Raw genomic sequence first — 15,428 nt, 5'->3', positions numbered from 1 at the left:
GCTCTGAAGAAGCAGGATGAGAGGAAATCAGAGTGACAGGCGTCTGACCCCTCCCTGACCCTTCCCTCCACCAAGTCGCCCTGAAACAGATGCTGCCAGACCGGCCTCTCGCGTGAGGAAAGCAGGGAGCGAACCAGAGGAAACTGCTCACTGGGCATCGGGCCTCTGGAGACACAATATTTGAATGCGTTTAAAATGCAGATCACTGTGGAGAGTTCAACAAGAGGCAGCAGCCTCTCAATCAACCGAAACATCACAGGAGGGTGAGAAACAGTCCAATTCGCGAGGACTCGAGAGGGCAGTTTAGAATTGAGGAGGAAGCCATTTTATGTGCTCTCGAAGAGCAATGATGCCATGTTCGAATCTGGAAACGATATCTCCGGAGAGCTGAAAGTGAGTCCAACTCAAGATTTGTATAATTACCTCCCCCGTCATTACCACTGGCAACCACAGGTGGTAATCAAATGAACGTTGGCGCACAGAAGAAATGTGGCAGAGTGGAAAAGGTACGATGAATAAGACTTTTTAAAAGCTGAGTCACTGCTCGAGCTGGATCCGTCCTCTCGCTGAAAATGCTCTCCGTGGCTCCGCAGTCTGCAATTAGCCTCTGCTAGGCACGGAACGAGGACTTGAGCAAGGAAAACACCGGGAGAAAAAAAATGGCCCGCGCACGTTCATAATTGGACTTAATCACACGGCTGTAGCCGAGCTGTAAAGCGGCGTAGAAGCTTTAAACACCCCGACACTTTGGTGGGAAGCATTCTGGTGTTTGGAGAACCCCCCCCTCCCCCAGATGAATGACACATTTGAAAATGTGTTCACTTGCATGCAATAAAGAATCGTTTTTCTGCGCCTCATGTTTACATGAGGCCCAGATGTTCCTGGTATACGTTCGAACAATACCACCTCTGTCAGGGGCGACAGAGCGGCCGCGGATAACCCCACCGGGATGTCGGCCTCCGAAGAGGCACGAGGGCCCCGTGGCTTGTTGACATTACGAGCCTAAAGTGTCGACTCTCAAGAGGTGAAATCTAGACAGGGGAGAAGGTGGCAGTACGCCAGCAAAGTGCATACTTCATACATAGGGTGGCAATTAACTTGTTGTTTTGTTTTCCGTGGCACGGCTCCAAACGTCTCTCCGATTTTTGTGTCTTGTGCTATTATTTGCGTTTTGGGTTGCTGTGAAAATGTTTGGACTTCAGGAGGAGACTGGAGGGATGATTGGTGCGGCGGAGCATTGGTGGGGACGGTGCAATCAGGATCTGGATCTCACAGCATCACTAAAAAAAAAAACACACACAACACTAACAGTTGCCGGCTTAGAAGCACACTGCAAAGATGGATGAGCAAATACAAAAATAAAAACACAAGAACCAGAAACCGATCCCCACACAGGATGAAATGGCACACGCTGAGAAGAATGTAGCTTCCAGTTCACTTTTCTGGATTAAAAAAAGGACAGCGAAAGGCAAAGCTCCCGGGGGGTGTGCGGTGAAGACGTCCTCGATTACACAGATAGTTGTGGTTGTCCTCCCAGAATGAAACAAGTTTCCGCAGATGTTGGTCCCAGTGCCAAATCACTGTCAACGTGCGTCCCAATGCTTCTCACGATGGATGTCAACATAATAACGCACACACGTATAACCCTTCAACAGCAACGTTAGAAGCTCAAGTAAAGAAACATTACCACTTGACTTTATTCTATTAATTTTTTTAAATTTTGATTTGAGTTGCCAACAACCAAAAATGCAACTCAGTCCTCTAATGTTACAATACTGGTACTATTAGTAAAAAAAAAAAATAAGAAAAAAAAAAATAAGAAAAAAAGAAAAATGTATACCCAACGATTGAATTTATTTAACCGCAATATAATAATTAGAATAAAAGAAAAATGTACACGCAACGAATTCAATCTAATTTCACCACAATATAATAATAAAAATAAAAATGTAAAGCCAACGAACCGCACTGTAAGGACCATTACGAGCACGAGCGGAGAACATGCACGTGTAAAAGATGTCGGAGGAAGTCGTCCAGTGAGTCTCGGCGGCTCCGTTACCTCGACGTCACCGTCCGCCGGGCTCTGCGCGCCGGCTGCAGCGGCGGAGCCTTCCCGACCGAGACGCGTCCGCTCATTTGGGGACCGATACGAACACAACTGCCTTGAAATCAGTCGCGTGCTGCCGGCATTCAAATATAATATCCTCCGAGAGCTAAAGAGCCCCTTTTCTTCCTCCCCTTCAGCGGGGCGGAGAGGAGCGGTCTGCGGACCGGACAGGGAACAACCCCCCCCCCCCCCCCCCCCCCTTTTACACAAAAAAGAAGAGGAGGAAAAAAAAAAAAAGAAAGGAAAAGGAGGCAGACCCTGATGGTCCTCTGAGAGATGATGGCCAACGACCGCCTTGCTGAACAATAAGGTAAAAACCTTATTACATATATAGTGACTGGACGACTCATAAATGCATGCTCATACTGATTCTATGCGTTTCATGTAGTCAAAATAGTGCAAGCATGCAGTTTATGCAAGCATGCAGTTTTTACCTCAAATAAATATAGTTCATTAAAAAAAGGGGCATTTTTACCAGTGAGGTTCAGTTAAGCCCTCGTAAGACGGAGGCTATTTTGTGGCTTTAGCTCTCCAGTTTAGAAGAAATAACCCTCGGTTACATCATCAGGGTTGACTCGGCTTTGGTCTTGAGACTTTAAACATGGAGCCGGCCTTACGCACCGAAGCTGTGGGGCGTTTAGGAGTTACATGACGGCACATGTAGGATCCAACAAAGGCAAGGATGGCTCGAACCTCTTCTGCTTTACAACTTCATACAAAAGGAATAGAATACTACATTACCGGAGTACACCTTGAAGCACTATTGTTATTTTATACGACACCGTGCAGCTAATCGATGAAGCCAATTAACTCATATCCTACAGTAACGTGTCACTGGGCCGACCACAAGTGGGGTTTCAATGTGAGGGTGAGATGGGCTCCTTTATCACTTTGCCACACTTAAGTGAAACATTAAAAAGAAAAAGCTATAATAATCCCATGTTAGCAGTAATCGAGTGGTATTCACACGCTGCTCATTGTCTGCTGTAGGGAACCAAAGGGATACATTTTGGGCTGTTAAGATATATTGAGGCTCGTCTTCAGATCTGAATGCTGTTTATTGCTCGTATGAAACACTTCAGGGTAACTCGATGTCTCAAGTTGAGTCTGAAAACAAATGTAAAAGCCCAAAATGGGAATACAACGTGTTCCATCTTCACGCTTGACCTCCTCGGGCCGAGCTGGAAAAACTCCGTCCAAGGTAGAAGTCCTGAATCACTGCGAGCTCAAAAGCACCACAAAGCCACAGATGACACGAGGACCTCCAGTGAGGCACGAGTGGCCTCGGAAAGAAGAAAAAAAAAACTCCCTCCCGTGAGCAGTGGAACAGTCTCACAGGGATGATCTCACCAGATCTCAGCTCAGTCACACCGACTCCTCCGGGGAGGTAAAGGAGGTGCCGCCCCTCCCCCCCCCTGTTCACAACTCAGGCCAAAATCGGATCAGTCCACTGTTTAAGTCAAGCATGACTTATTTCTGTTCAAATGTTTGGGGCCAAAAAGATTGTACGTGCCAATAATCCATTATGGAGCAGATACAAAGCACAGACGTGGGAAAGTTAACGGAAATAAGGTATTTTACCCCTTGTGACGTGTTGTAGTTTTCGGCTCCCTCAGTTTTTTTCCACATTAGGCCACATCTTGTAATATTAACAGAGTTAGCTCATATGGAATTTAACTGTGGTTTTCCGTAGTGTTGAAGTCAAACAAACTGTTTTACAGTGTGTGTGTGTGTGTGTGTGTGTGTGTGTGTTTCTCAAAATATCTTTCACAGAGTGAGACGCTCGTTTGATAAAAGATTGTTGTGTCTGCCTCTATCTTTTGTCACTCTGATCATCATCATCTGAATAAGAGCCACAATTATCCACAAAAAAACTGCACCAGGGAAATGTATTTTGCCCCCCCCCCCCCCTGCTGTTCGTGTTCCTCGTGAATCAAGTATACTTTAGTTTCCCAAACATATCCCAAGTCATTTTTCGTTGTTGTTTTTGTTGGAATTTCCGTTCACCACATGTTTCAAACTGTTTAAAACGGCAAACGTAAATCAGAGAAAGAAAAAAAAAATACCTTTGGCTCGAAACGGGATTTTGAATGCAGTTTATTGGACGGGGTCGGCTTCTCGGCCTGTTGCTCTTTTTGTTTTGATCAAACAAAAACAAAAAACAAACATACAAAAAATACCTTGCTGAAAAACCAAAAATGTGGCCCAGAATGACGAATGATACAAATTGTTTACAGCCTCCTGTTTATCTCAGCCGGGCCACACAGAGTCCTGTTAGTGCTGTACACTAACAGCTGTCCTCCACTGATAAAAAACATCCTTAGCATGTGCTGCTAGTTGGGCTATTTACAAACTGTTAACATAGAGATCCGACCCATCCGTGGGTGGTCGCAGCTCTACGTAAACCCGTTTCATGATCTGACCTTCACCGTTGTGGCTTTTGATCTATTTGTGATGTCTGCCTCTGGCGCAGTAAACTGTGCCGCAATATGAGAGCTCCAGAAATGTGTTTAAAAGATATTGCAGCGAAAGAGAGGGCAGAGACAAATCGAGACCGCCAAGGAAACTTCTTGATGTATTTGATCTGCATGCGCTTTGGGTGATAAAGGCCCGGTGGCTCTTCCAAACCGTGTTGTTCCAGTTCATCCTGGAGGTGTTGGATGAATCTGGGACCGTATGTGGAAACACATTTCTTCACGGGCCTTCGCTTTGGGCACACGGGGAACCGTCGTGTTGTGGAAAAAGAAAAGGAAACCGAAAGCATGAAAACAGGCCATGAAGTATAGTACGTGGAAATGTGATGAATCTTCCAGCCACTATATAAGTCATTGATGAAACTAGTCCATAATCAATAAGGAAACACACAGTACATTCTGAGCAGGTGGAGCTATATTCAAATAAATACTTTCTGTTAGCCTTATGAGAGATAATAAAAAGACATAGTTAAACCTGGATGAATTTGAACCGTGCTGCTGCTTTACATGTGGTGTCATGACATTAGATCTCCAGCAGGGGGCACAATGAGTCAAAGCTGCACCTCCGATAGCTACAGTTCAGTGTACATGCTCTGTAAATGTGTACTAAAAAGGAGGCAACACTTGGCTGTTAGAAGGAAACAAAAACAATATCTCCTCACAGGATTGATTTTGAAACCTTTTGATGCAGAGAAAGAGGCGACATTCCTCTGCTCAGAGGATCCGAGTCGACGGCTACAATGTGGGGGATTATTTCAGAGAGTCAGCATCACAGGCTGGTTAAGTATCATTATTCAAACAGGACTACGGATTAAAAAGCTGGAAGGGCTTTGCTTCAGCACATCTCTGATCTTCCCGGTGCCTAATTTTGATCCGTTTTGAGCCTGGCCGTAGCTCGGACAAATAGGATTGGGCGTCACCACAGAGCGGCGGTGTATCGGTAGAGTAAATGGGTCTCTAAGAGAGTGCATGCACCATCTCCGCAAAGGCCCCAGAAAATGGAGTCTTCTGATTATTGGACTGGAAAATTAATGTACAGTCTGGATCAGCCTCAGACAGGAAACTGTCTCTCTCTGCCCCCCCTCCCTGCCACAATATAACTGATGCACACTTCATCCTGAGACCCAGAGTCTCATGCGGTGCCACATTTTCAGCCCGAGAGTCTGGAAAACTCTGCCGCTCGGGGGATCATGATGTTGCATTGTCCTTGTGATCTGCGTTAGTCTCAGCCTGCACTACGGCAAATTAATATCAACTTGACTGACGTGGCGATCAAACATTGAGTAATGCAGATTCAGGATCAATACGTTGAAGTTGAAGCGGCGCCAAATCCGACAAAGAGCAGCATATTAATCTGAACCCACGAGACTTCATTAGCAGAGGCGGATAATATGACATTTTTGTACTGACCTCATGTTCCGCGTGATTCCGATTTATAAAAAAAATATATTACAGTGAGTCAAAACAGTATCATATTTTTCACCCGAAGGACCGGGTACAGCTGACGACCACACGCAGGCATGATACAGGGGGGGGGGATTCATACTCCCTGGGGTGCTGCTGTAATGTCCATTATTCACGTGGCTGAGGATTCTGGTGGAGGCAGGTTTTGGGGCCGGGGGGGGGGGGGGGGGGGGGCCTTCTACATCCAGTACTTTACTGACCCTTTGGTGGAAAATGAGAGCTCCATATTGACCCCAGATGTGTTGGAGCTGCTGACTGTGAGAGCCTGTTTGCACTGTCTGAGCAACAGTAACACAGTGGGTGCTTTTCATTAGGGCTCTTTTTTCTTCAGCCATTTACAACATATTCAGATGACAAATTGACTCAAACATTTTAAAGTGTATAACTTTCTCTGTGTGGGGGGGGGGGGGGCAGAGCAATAGCCCATGAAGGCCTGACCCCAAGTGGTGGCCTCACTAAACTGTAATCCCAGCAGAGAACACGAGCAAAGAGGCCAGAACTCAATTTTGGTGTCTAAGTGGGTCAGAAAACGTGTGAGGCTTCAATAGTTCTGCAGTTCCGTGACTATGGAAAGGTCCAACCCGGGCGGGCAGGAAAGGGAAATTGATTGCAGACTGCCGGAGGCGCAGATCCAGGATCAGATGACTGCAGCAAACCCTTTGTGCATTACAGAATGTGCTCGTCGATACACACAGTTTCCACGAGTGAGGCTGTAAAACTACAAGAATACTCACTTTCATACTGTACATGCCAACCTCAGAGCAGATCCTCTCACCAGCACGGGCAAAGCTTTATTATGGTTACCATGGAAATGACATTGCCAGAGGAGCAAACTAAGCCACGGGCTTATCTACGAAATACAGTAGTGAAGGCAAAGATAGCGATGGAATGCATTCAGTGCATGTGAGGGGGAATGTAAGAGGTTTGTTCTTTTTGGGTCAATCATACAGTATTCCAGATCAGATCTTTGGAAAAAAAAGCAGCTTGAATGAAAGAATTGTCCACAACCAGTGCTACTGTACATCCTGGCATTACCAGGATGCAAATGGGAAAACACATACAAGAGCTCTATAGGCAGACAGCTCACCCCCACAATGCCAATTATAAAACAATCTAATTGAGTTAGCATGCTGTCTTCACACAAGAGAGTGTCTCTCTCTCTCTCTGTTTCTCTTTCTCTCCATCGCAGATAAACCAGCAGTTGATACACGTGTAAACACACACACACACACACACACACACACACACACGGCAGAGTCCATCAGTCGGTCAATGGAAGACGGTTGCCATGGCAGCACATCCCGAGCCATGTTGCCGCATGATCAGAGATGTGATGCTGCTGAACCAGCCTCCTTTCTCTGCTCCGCATTGCTGCCTGCACATGTATGCTGCTGTATGGAAACCGGTCCTGAGATGTCCACAACCTCGCCCATAAAACCTGCTGTCACCTTGTAGCCAGGACAAGCAATTTTAGGTTCCCCTCTTTATCCACAAGATGTATTCTACTGGTTATGAATCAGCTATAAACTAGTATAAACTGGGACTTGTTCTGTATGAGACCGAGAACAGCACATGATCCCGCCATGAAATCTTAAACATTTACTTGATGAATAAAGCATCTTATTGAAATTCATCCGTACTGTACTGTAATATGAAAGAGATTTGTTTCTCTGAAAACACACTCCATAGCATATCTATATCATATTCTTTACTAAAGGTACATAACAACCTGGCATTTGGAATAAATGCACTGTTAATCATCTTATATTTATATGTACCGCCAATTAGCACGTGCTCTATAATAATGACATCTCTCTGTAGTAGTTCTGGTGACTGTACTATCACTTTACTAGTTTAGATTTCCCTAAATGTAATGACCACATGAATACATTATTGAACAAATGAATGAATAAATAAAGTAACAGAGTAACAAAGTCATTATTTATCAGTCTATCAGTCGTATTACAGGGTAGAGAGATAAATGTATACTTGCGTAATGTGGGTCGCTCAAACTGAGAATTATCCCCTGAACTTCCTTTCAGCTCGTCAAAGCGTAGCTTAGCGTCTGTCAGTAAAACATTTGGCTTTATTGTTTTGGTTCAACCGTCGTCAGCGAAAAGGTTTCTCGTTTGGGAGTTGGTGGAGACCAAAACAGAGCTAAAAGGAGTCATCCGGTGGCTCCGAATGTATGCTAACGTTGCTCTGTATCTGCTGGGTGTTTAACGAGGACACTTGCTAACCCGTTCGTCAAATTGATTTTATAAAGAGACAATACCGTATACAGTATGTTACAGCTTGTGACTGGTTTAGTGAAATGTTGTTATAACTGTATACAGCTGCAGTAGTTCTAAGCTAGGCTACCGCACAGACCAAGATTAGCACTGAAGCTACGGTGAGCGGAACAAAGTCAACCGTTTTCATACATCTAGAAGTGTGCAGGTGCAGAATCAAATGTCAAAGTATTCTTGCGTTTCATGTTTTAAGAGAGGGTGATGAAATAAAACATGTTGTGTTGTGGTCACAAAAACCCAAAAGTGAGGCGTGACTTTAGCTTCCCATGAGGCTTTGCAGTCATCAGTAGCGCTTTACTGCAGCGGGGTGCCTTTCGTTGGTTCTCTCCTCAGTCAGCCAAAGCGTTTTGGAGCCAAACCGAGTTCAGACAGATATTACATTACATCTTCACATTTTAAGAGTTTTCAAAACCGCTAAACGTAAATCTGTCAGATGCAATCGTCACGTTCATGGAGATGGGCCTCCTGTGAAATCCACATGTTCTGCTACAAACATTAGGCTTGCATTCATCCCATCAATTAAATGACATTATGGAAAAAACTAGTAATTCTCCCCCTTAACATCTGCATTAGACATCACAAGCTAACCTGCGCTTACACACTCTGCAGCCGAGTGCCTGTAAAACATCAACCATGATTGACTGAACACCACTAAAATGACACAGATTGCTGAATATAGTCATAATTCATATACCAGATATGGAAAAAAAAACAAAAACATACACTATAATCTGATTAGTGCTCTACTCATAAACCAGGGTTTTAAATATGGCTTGCAATAGCATGATATCATACACGTCATGGTGAAACGTTGCCAATATGTTTTCAAAAGAATGTGACCACAGGAAGTCGTTCTTGACGTGCCACCTTAACCCTCATGAGAGCTAAAAGTAATCCATTCTTTCCACAGTTTGAACATGTGTATTAAAAGACTACTGTATATAATGCAATATAATAAAACTATACTATGATAGTAAATATTTCAATATCTTGTACTCTCTGGTAATATTTCAAACTGCTCTGTGTATCGTGCTGTAATTAGAAACAACTTTCAATATAATTAAATATATTATAATATAATGCAACCACCACATAGAAGATCCTGATAATCTACCGGGATTAACACAAAAACAGCTTCCCAAAACTCCAACCAACATGAATCAATATGTCTTCCATCAACATTGAATCAAATGACTGTGTGAAATGTGAAAGGAGTTGGTTGTAGTGACGACGACCCACGAAGACATGTCACATCCTACAGAGCAGAGGTTACGAGCCTCTTTTCACTCGTTGCTTACGACCTCCAGTAGCTGCCAACATGTTTTCCGAGAACAAGCTCTTCTCAACCGCGACCTATCTACCAGTCAGTGACTAGTTGGAGATGAAAGTTGTCCTAAACATCTCAAGTGTTGGTGAAGACCAAACGAGAGCTAGAGCGAGAGAGCGACCATCGGAATTATGTTTGGCAAGAGGCGATTCATATTTTCAGTGTCTATCCGATGAGAAAGAGGACAATTATTAACCTCCAGCTTTATGAGCCAGTGGTATGGTACTGGTTGTGGATTTGTCTGCCCCCTAGTGGCTACAATGGATTACCGTTGTTCCATGTCTGCCGGATGTGTAAATAGGCTAATATTTGCTCATATGTTAACCATAATGTACAGTATGTCGAGTACGTTGTCTCTAAGATCTTCCGACCTCTAGTGTGCAAAAAGTGACAATGCACATTTACATAAGGTTGTATTTACTGTAGATCTGTCCTCGTAATAATAGCAACAGGAAGACTAAATTAATTATGAATAAAACCGGCTTCTTAAACACTTTTTTTCCCCTCTTAACTGGGCCAAACCGGATTATCATTGAGCTGCGTGTTGCTGTAGAGAGCTCGGATGGAAAGATGGAGCTCTTGAGGAGATTGAGATGTACGTGGCATCAGAGTATTGACGAGGCAGACACACAGCAGCAGTGATTACTGTCAGTGTGTACACTTTTAGCTGTAGATAGCCAGTGCTGTCTGCTGTGGGTGAATCAATATCCATTAGACGGCAGCTCCATCCGTTCATAAACAACATGCATTGTGCCTTATTATTTCACCAGTGGACGCTCGTCTCGTTCCACATAGTTTGAAGCGTTACACACTGGTTTTATACGGTATACAAGCGTTACACATTGAAAACTACAACAGCATTATTGATTGTCAAGAGGTCCCACTCTCTCATATGTAGGGTTTTATTTCAGATCAGTGAAATGCATGAACAAACTGGGGCTCCAGTGTAAGAGAACAGAAACTGCACCCCCTCGCCATACAGTCGATTACCAGCCGGTTTCCATGGTTACGCTGGGGGAGTCTGATCTATTTTCAAGAGCTGGCAGCTAATGGTTCTCAACGAGCTGAAGTGCGAGTGTGTGACAAGGGATGTACAGTAGAAAATGAAAATGAAAACACAGAATTTGCGAGGTGAAAAATGCGAGTAAAAAAAATTAGAGCAAGGGCCCCGCTTCAAAAAACGGATTAACTAGTTAGTTGTTGGTATATTTCTAAAGGGAGGATTAATTCCTGATGTCGAGAACAGCTCTCCAGTATTCCTGCAGCAAAATCTAGGGTGCTTTCCACTGAAACTAATGCAAACGCAGACCACGCAAGTGTTTTATCTTATGCAACCTACTCAAGGTCAGAGAGAAAACCGTCCCCCAGGGATTCTATGTATTGTTGTGTTTTGGCAGCCACAATAGCCTCTAATAACTAGGGTGACATTTCAATGTATGCACCCAAACACACCCGTAATCCTCTTGGTGTAAATGGTATTACTCTACATGCTCTACAGCTTTCAAGGAGACACGCTGTGAGACACCCTGCTGGGTACGACCGGGGCCCATTGTCATATCACATGTGTACCACAATATATCTTCTATGCATTTACACACGGCGTCCTATAATGAAGCAGTAAAACAAAAGCACACGTCACACAATGAATAACAATTGGGGGGGCCTGATATGACATATCACATGTTTCGGGGATTGTTGACACCGAAAGACCCAACGCTGAGCATGATCAGGTGTCTGATCTCTTTCACCTCCCTCCAAACAACATTATATACATCACACACATGGAGCTAGTCGTCCATCTTTATTTAATACAATGCCTTTTTTCTTCTTCTTGGTTGCAATCTTATGTCGTTCTGATCCTCCTCAGCTACAAATTTTGACAGAACTTAAAATGACCCATTTTCAAACTTTTTTTCTCCGTTGCTCTAATTTTTTACTCATCTAAATGTGTCTTGTTTCTTTTCTTGTCGATACCGTAGTAAGAACGTGACCCGGCTAGCAGGGACAAGTGAGCGCTCCAGGGGCTGAGCTTAAATCCCACTGCATGTGCAACAGCGATAAAGCTGCTATATCACACTGGAGAACTGTCCTGGATTCTCTCTCTCGCTCTCTCTCTCTCTCTCTCTCTCTCTTTCTTACTCTCACTGTCAGCTGTTCTTGGGAGAGGGAAGTAGATAAAGACACACAAGGGACGCGAGAGGAGGGGGAAGGTGACAAAAAAAAAAAAAAAGGCTTGAAGGAGAAATGAAAAGCAGAGGAAGAAAAAAGCTGAGAAAAAGAAGGTGAACCACAACAGGAGGAAGAACAAGAAGAAGAGCTTGAATAAGACAAAGAGGGCAGTGAAGAAGAAGATGAAGAAGAAGAAGACAAAGTGCAGGAAAAAGAAAAAGAACAACATCAAAAAAGGCTTGAAGAGGAGGAAGGCAAAGCACGACGAAGACAAAGAGGGAGGCGAAGAAGCAAAAGAACAATAAGAAGAAGAGGGTGAAGAAGACAAAGAAGAAGTTATATGAAATATGAAGAACAATAATATAAAGAGCATGAAGAAGACGAAGGACAGGAAGGCGGAGAAGAACAGACAAGACAATAACAGAGTGTGAAGAAGAAGAAGAAACTGTAGGACGCAGCATTCCTGTTCAGAAAGAAATGAACGTGTTATCTAAGTGAAGCTATTTGTCTCTTCTCAACCTGTTGACAACATCTTCAAAGATTCCAGGAGCTGAGACGTTTCTACCCAGTCAGAGATGAGGGAGCGTTTATTGTGTAACTGAGAGGACACCTGGTGAGTCCTCCGCCCTGTGAAGAACTTCTGAAGGCCTTCTCTACTGTCAGCAACAGCCGCCTCTGACAATGTCATGGGCACTGCGAGAGAAAATAATGAGAAACGATACCGGTGCAGACTGCTGATGAAAGCTCTTCGCAAAACATCAGATAACGAATCAAAGCAGAAAGCCACGATGTCTGCATGAAAAGTCTCTCGAAAACCACTGTTGAATGTTAAAATGCGAAACCCCCACGCCGCCTAATTAAAATACTGAAATGCAGCAGGACACCAATCGGTTTATTGCCGACTGCGAGGAAAAACGAAATATGCCAACAACTTCTCGCTGACCTTTTTAAAAAGTCACAAGGTGGAGGCCTGAAAGAGGGGGGGGGGGGGGGGGGGAGGGGGGGGGAGGACCAGCATGCAGCCATCTGCAGCCACTGATCGGTCCATGTTGTTATGGTAACAAGAGGTTTCAACCCCCGTCTTCCGATGCTCTTACCCGTTGGCCAGGTTGTCGTCGTCGTCGTCCCGCAGGCTCTTTCCCAGAAGGTCGCTGTCGCTCAGGTAACCGGACTTGAGGTCGGCGTCCTCCAGCCCTTCGATGAGCTCGATGCGAGACGTGCTGTTCAGGTGGCTGGAGCAGCGGGCCGGCATCGTCTGGGCCGCGTACTGGGAGCCGGCCTTGCTCCCCTTGTATCCGCCGCCTGTGGAGGACGGGGCGTCGCCCGCCTGAAGACGAGGGCTGGACTGGCCGTGGCGCCAGGAGAGAGGCGACGAGCGGTTGGACAGGCTGGATATGCTGCGAGCGTTGGTCTCGTCGCTGTCGTAGCCCACATTACTGCTGTCCATACAGCTAGAGCGACACACGGGGGGGGGGGGGGGGGGGGGGGGGGGGAGGGGAAAGGTCAGTGTGTGTCAGATTCGTACACATTTAGCTGACATTCTTGTCCGGAAAAAGACACAAATGCGATCGGAGCACCCGGTGAAACATCGGTGTCTCTCTTTCCCTTCAAAGAAACCCACAGCGGCATTGCAAAGTGGCCTTTTTGAACCCAGAGACAAAGAGATGGACGCTCCGACGTCTCCGCGCTCACGTGGCAAAGAGTATATCTCTCTCTCTCTGTCTCTTTGAGCAAGACATTCACATCCACCAGACACCAAGGACCGTGAATGGCCGCGCTGTCGTGTCTAGAGCCACCTCTTCCCAGTATGCTGAGCAGGGTGTATCGCTCCTGTAATGGGGTCAGGGTTAGCAACGAGCCTCCAGATTGGCCGTGAGCGTCTTCTGTGTCTGCCGATTACATAACTGCATGTACCAACTCACCCAAATAAATATTGCAACGGCTTCCGACCGTGGGAGTATTTTTATCCATTGTTGATGGATAATTCATCAAAAGTACCGGCTAACTGGTGCCACTCCAGAAAAGTTGTTGCTCTCAATGTAAAAGACATCTGTCTGATTGAAGATAATTGTACTACATGACTACACGGCTGAGAATTACAAGATGTCTCCTCAAGCATCCAATGACGAGGTCTGATATCAAAGGCACAATCGCAAGAAATCACAGAGAAGACAATGGATGGAGTTGATATTGATTATTCATTGACATCTAACGTGTTTCATGTATCACTTGGGCTGAAATGGCTTGAAGTTCGTTTGATTGCAACACTGTTCAATCAAATAAATGGCTTTACATTATGAGATGTGATCACAAAACCATTTTTAGGCTGATGCCAATATCAGAAAAATATGGTAATGACTAACTTTTCTTACATTTGTGTTACGGATCCCTTAAATTAGGTAATATTTGGTTAAAGTGACCAAGATGTGTGTACTTTTACAGTTCAACGATGGCGACCTAAAACATATCATTGCCATTTCTGTATTGTATTATTGTATTATTACTTCATTTCTGACATCTAGATGTCAAAAAACATCAAAGCAGACTGTCAGATACACAATTACAACCATTTTACCATCTTATAAGGCTTCTAGAGTTGATGTATAAACAATTGCGTAACTGAACATTCAGTGGACAGAATAAATGTATTAAATAATCATGTTTCTCTATAAGTTTATAATTTGAACTTGCAGCGATGGTCTCGAGCTTTCTTCCTCAGCTTATGAGTAACTCTGATGTTTGCCATGTAGCTCATAATTGGCTAATCAGCACCTTTTTTTGTTGTTGCAGGAAACAGATGCCTACAAGGGTTAATGAGAGCAGCGTAGAACTCACCTAAACAAGAGCAAGCTAAAGCTTCATAGAGCTGCAGAATTGAGGTAGAATTTCCTAAAAGATATGCACAAATTGCACAGAAAATCAATGAATTAATTAAATTAATTTAAAAAAATGACTCATTAATGGAGGTTTAAAGAGATAAAAGCAGAATGTTGTTCCTGCTTGCATTCATGGTCCACAGGATATTACAACTCAACTTTTAAGTCCAAATGTAAATGAAAAGACCTCCACCAGCCCAACAGGGAGATTCCTAGAATGAAGTCATGGCCACGAAACAGAGACGGGCTATTGAAGTAGGATGGAAGCCAGATGTGCACCAGGTGGCAACTCTCCAAACTGTTCACACTTTATTGTGCTATGTATCGATTTTTCTTCTTCTTCCAGTTTAAACAAAAAAGAGAGATTATTGCCGTTTTTAAGATTTCACGAACAAAACATACACTGCCTTTATGGGTTGTGTGACATTAACCAGTGGTGTGGGGAGATAGCATTATGAGACAATATAAAACACTTACCTATGACTGAGCTGAGAGCCCCGCAGACTCGACATTGTGTCTTCTAAATTCTGGCGGAGGTCAAGGACGTTCTGCACGGTCCGCTTCCTCTGAGACTCGGGGTCTGAGGGTCAGTCATGCAGAACAAAAAGGTTATGAAACATTTAGAGTGTCAAGATGAAACTCGAGACGCATGCTGCTGATTCGCTGTGGTTTTGCGTTGGCGTATTAAGACTATAAATCCATGAGCGCACAAAATATTAC

At 44.3% G+C, this 15,428-nt stretch overlaps 1 protein-coding gene across 1 annotated transcript in view; it reads right to left on the bottom strand.

Moving 5' to 3' along the window:
• nav1b (neuron navigator 1b) overlaps positions 1–15,428 on the bottom strand; it is a 47,041-nt gene that overhangs the window by 19,162 nt on the left and 12,451 nt on the right. Inside the window, exons 4-5 of the mRNA XM_034532810.1 lie at positions 15,186–15,288; positions 12,930–13,283 (exon numbers count right to left, since the gene is read on the bottom strand). Of these exons, the coding sequence (XP_034388701.1) occupies positions 12,930–13,283; positions 15,186–15,288 (457 nt within the window). The remainder of the gene's footprint in view (positions 1–12,929; positions 13,284–15,185; positions 15,289–15,428) is intronic.

This window comes from Cyclopterus lumpus, chromosome 5 (genome assembly GCF_009769545.1).
Source record: "Cyclopterus lumpus isolate fCycLum1 chromosome 5, fCycLum1.pri, whole genome shotgun sequence".
NCBI lineage: Eukaryota > Metazoa > Chordata > Actinopteri > Perciformes > Cyclopteridae > Cyclopterus > Cyclopterus lumpus.
The sequence above is the reverse complement of the archived record's forward strand: the minus strand, read 5'-3'. Positions and strand labels throughout refer to the sequence as shown.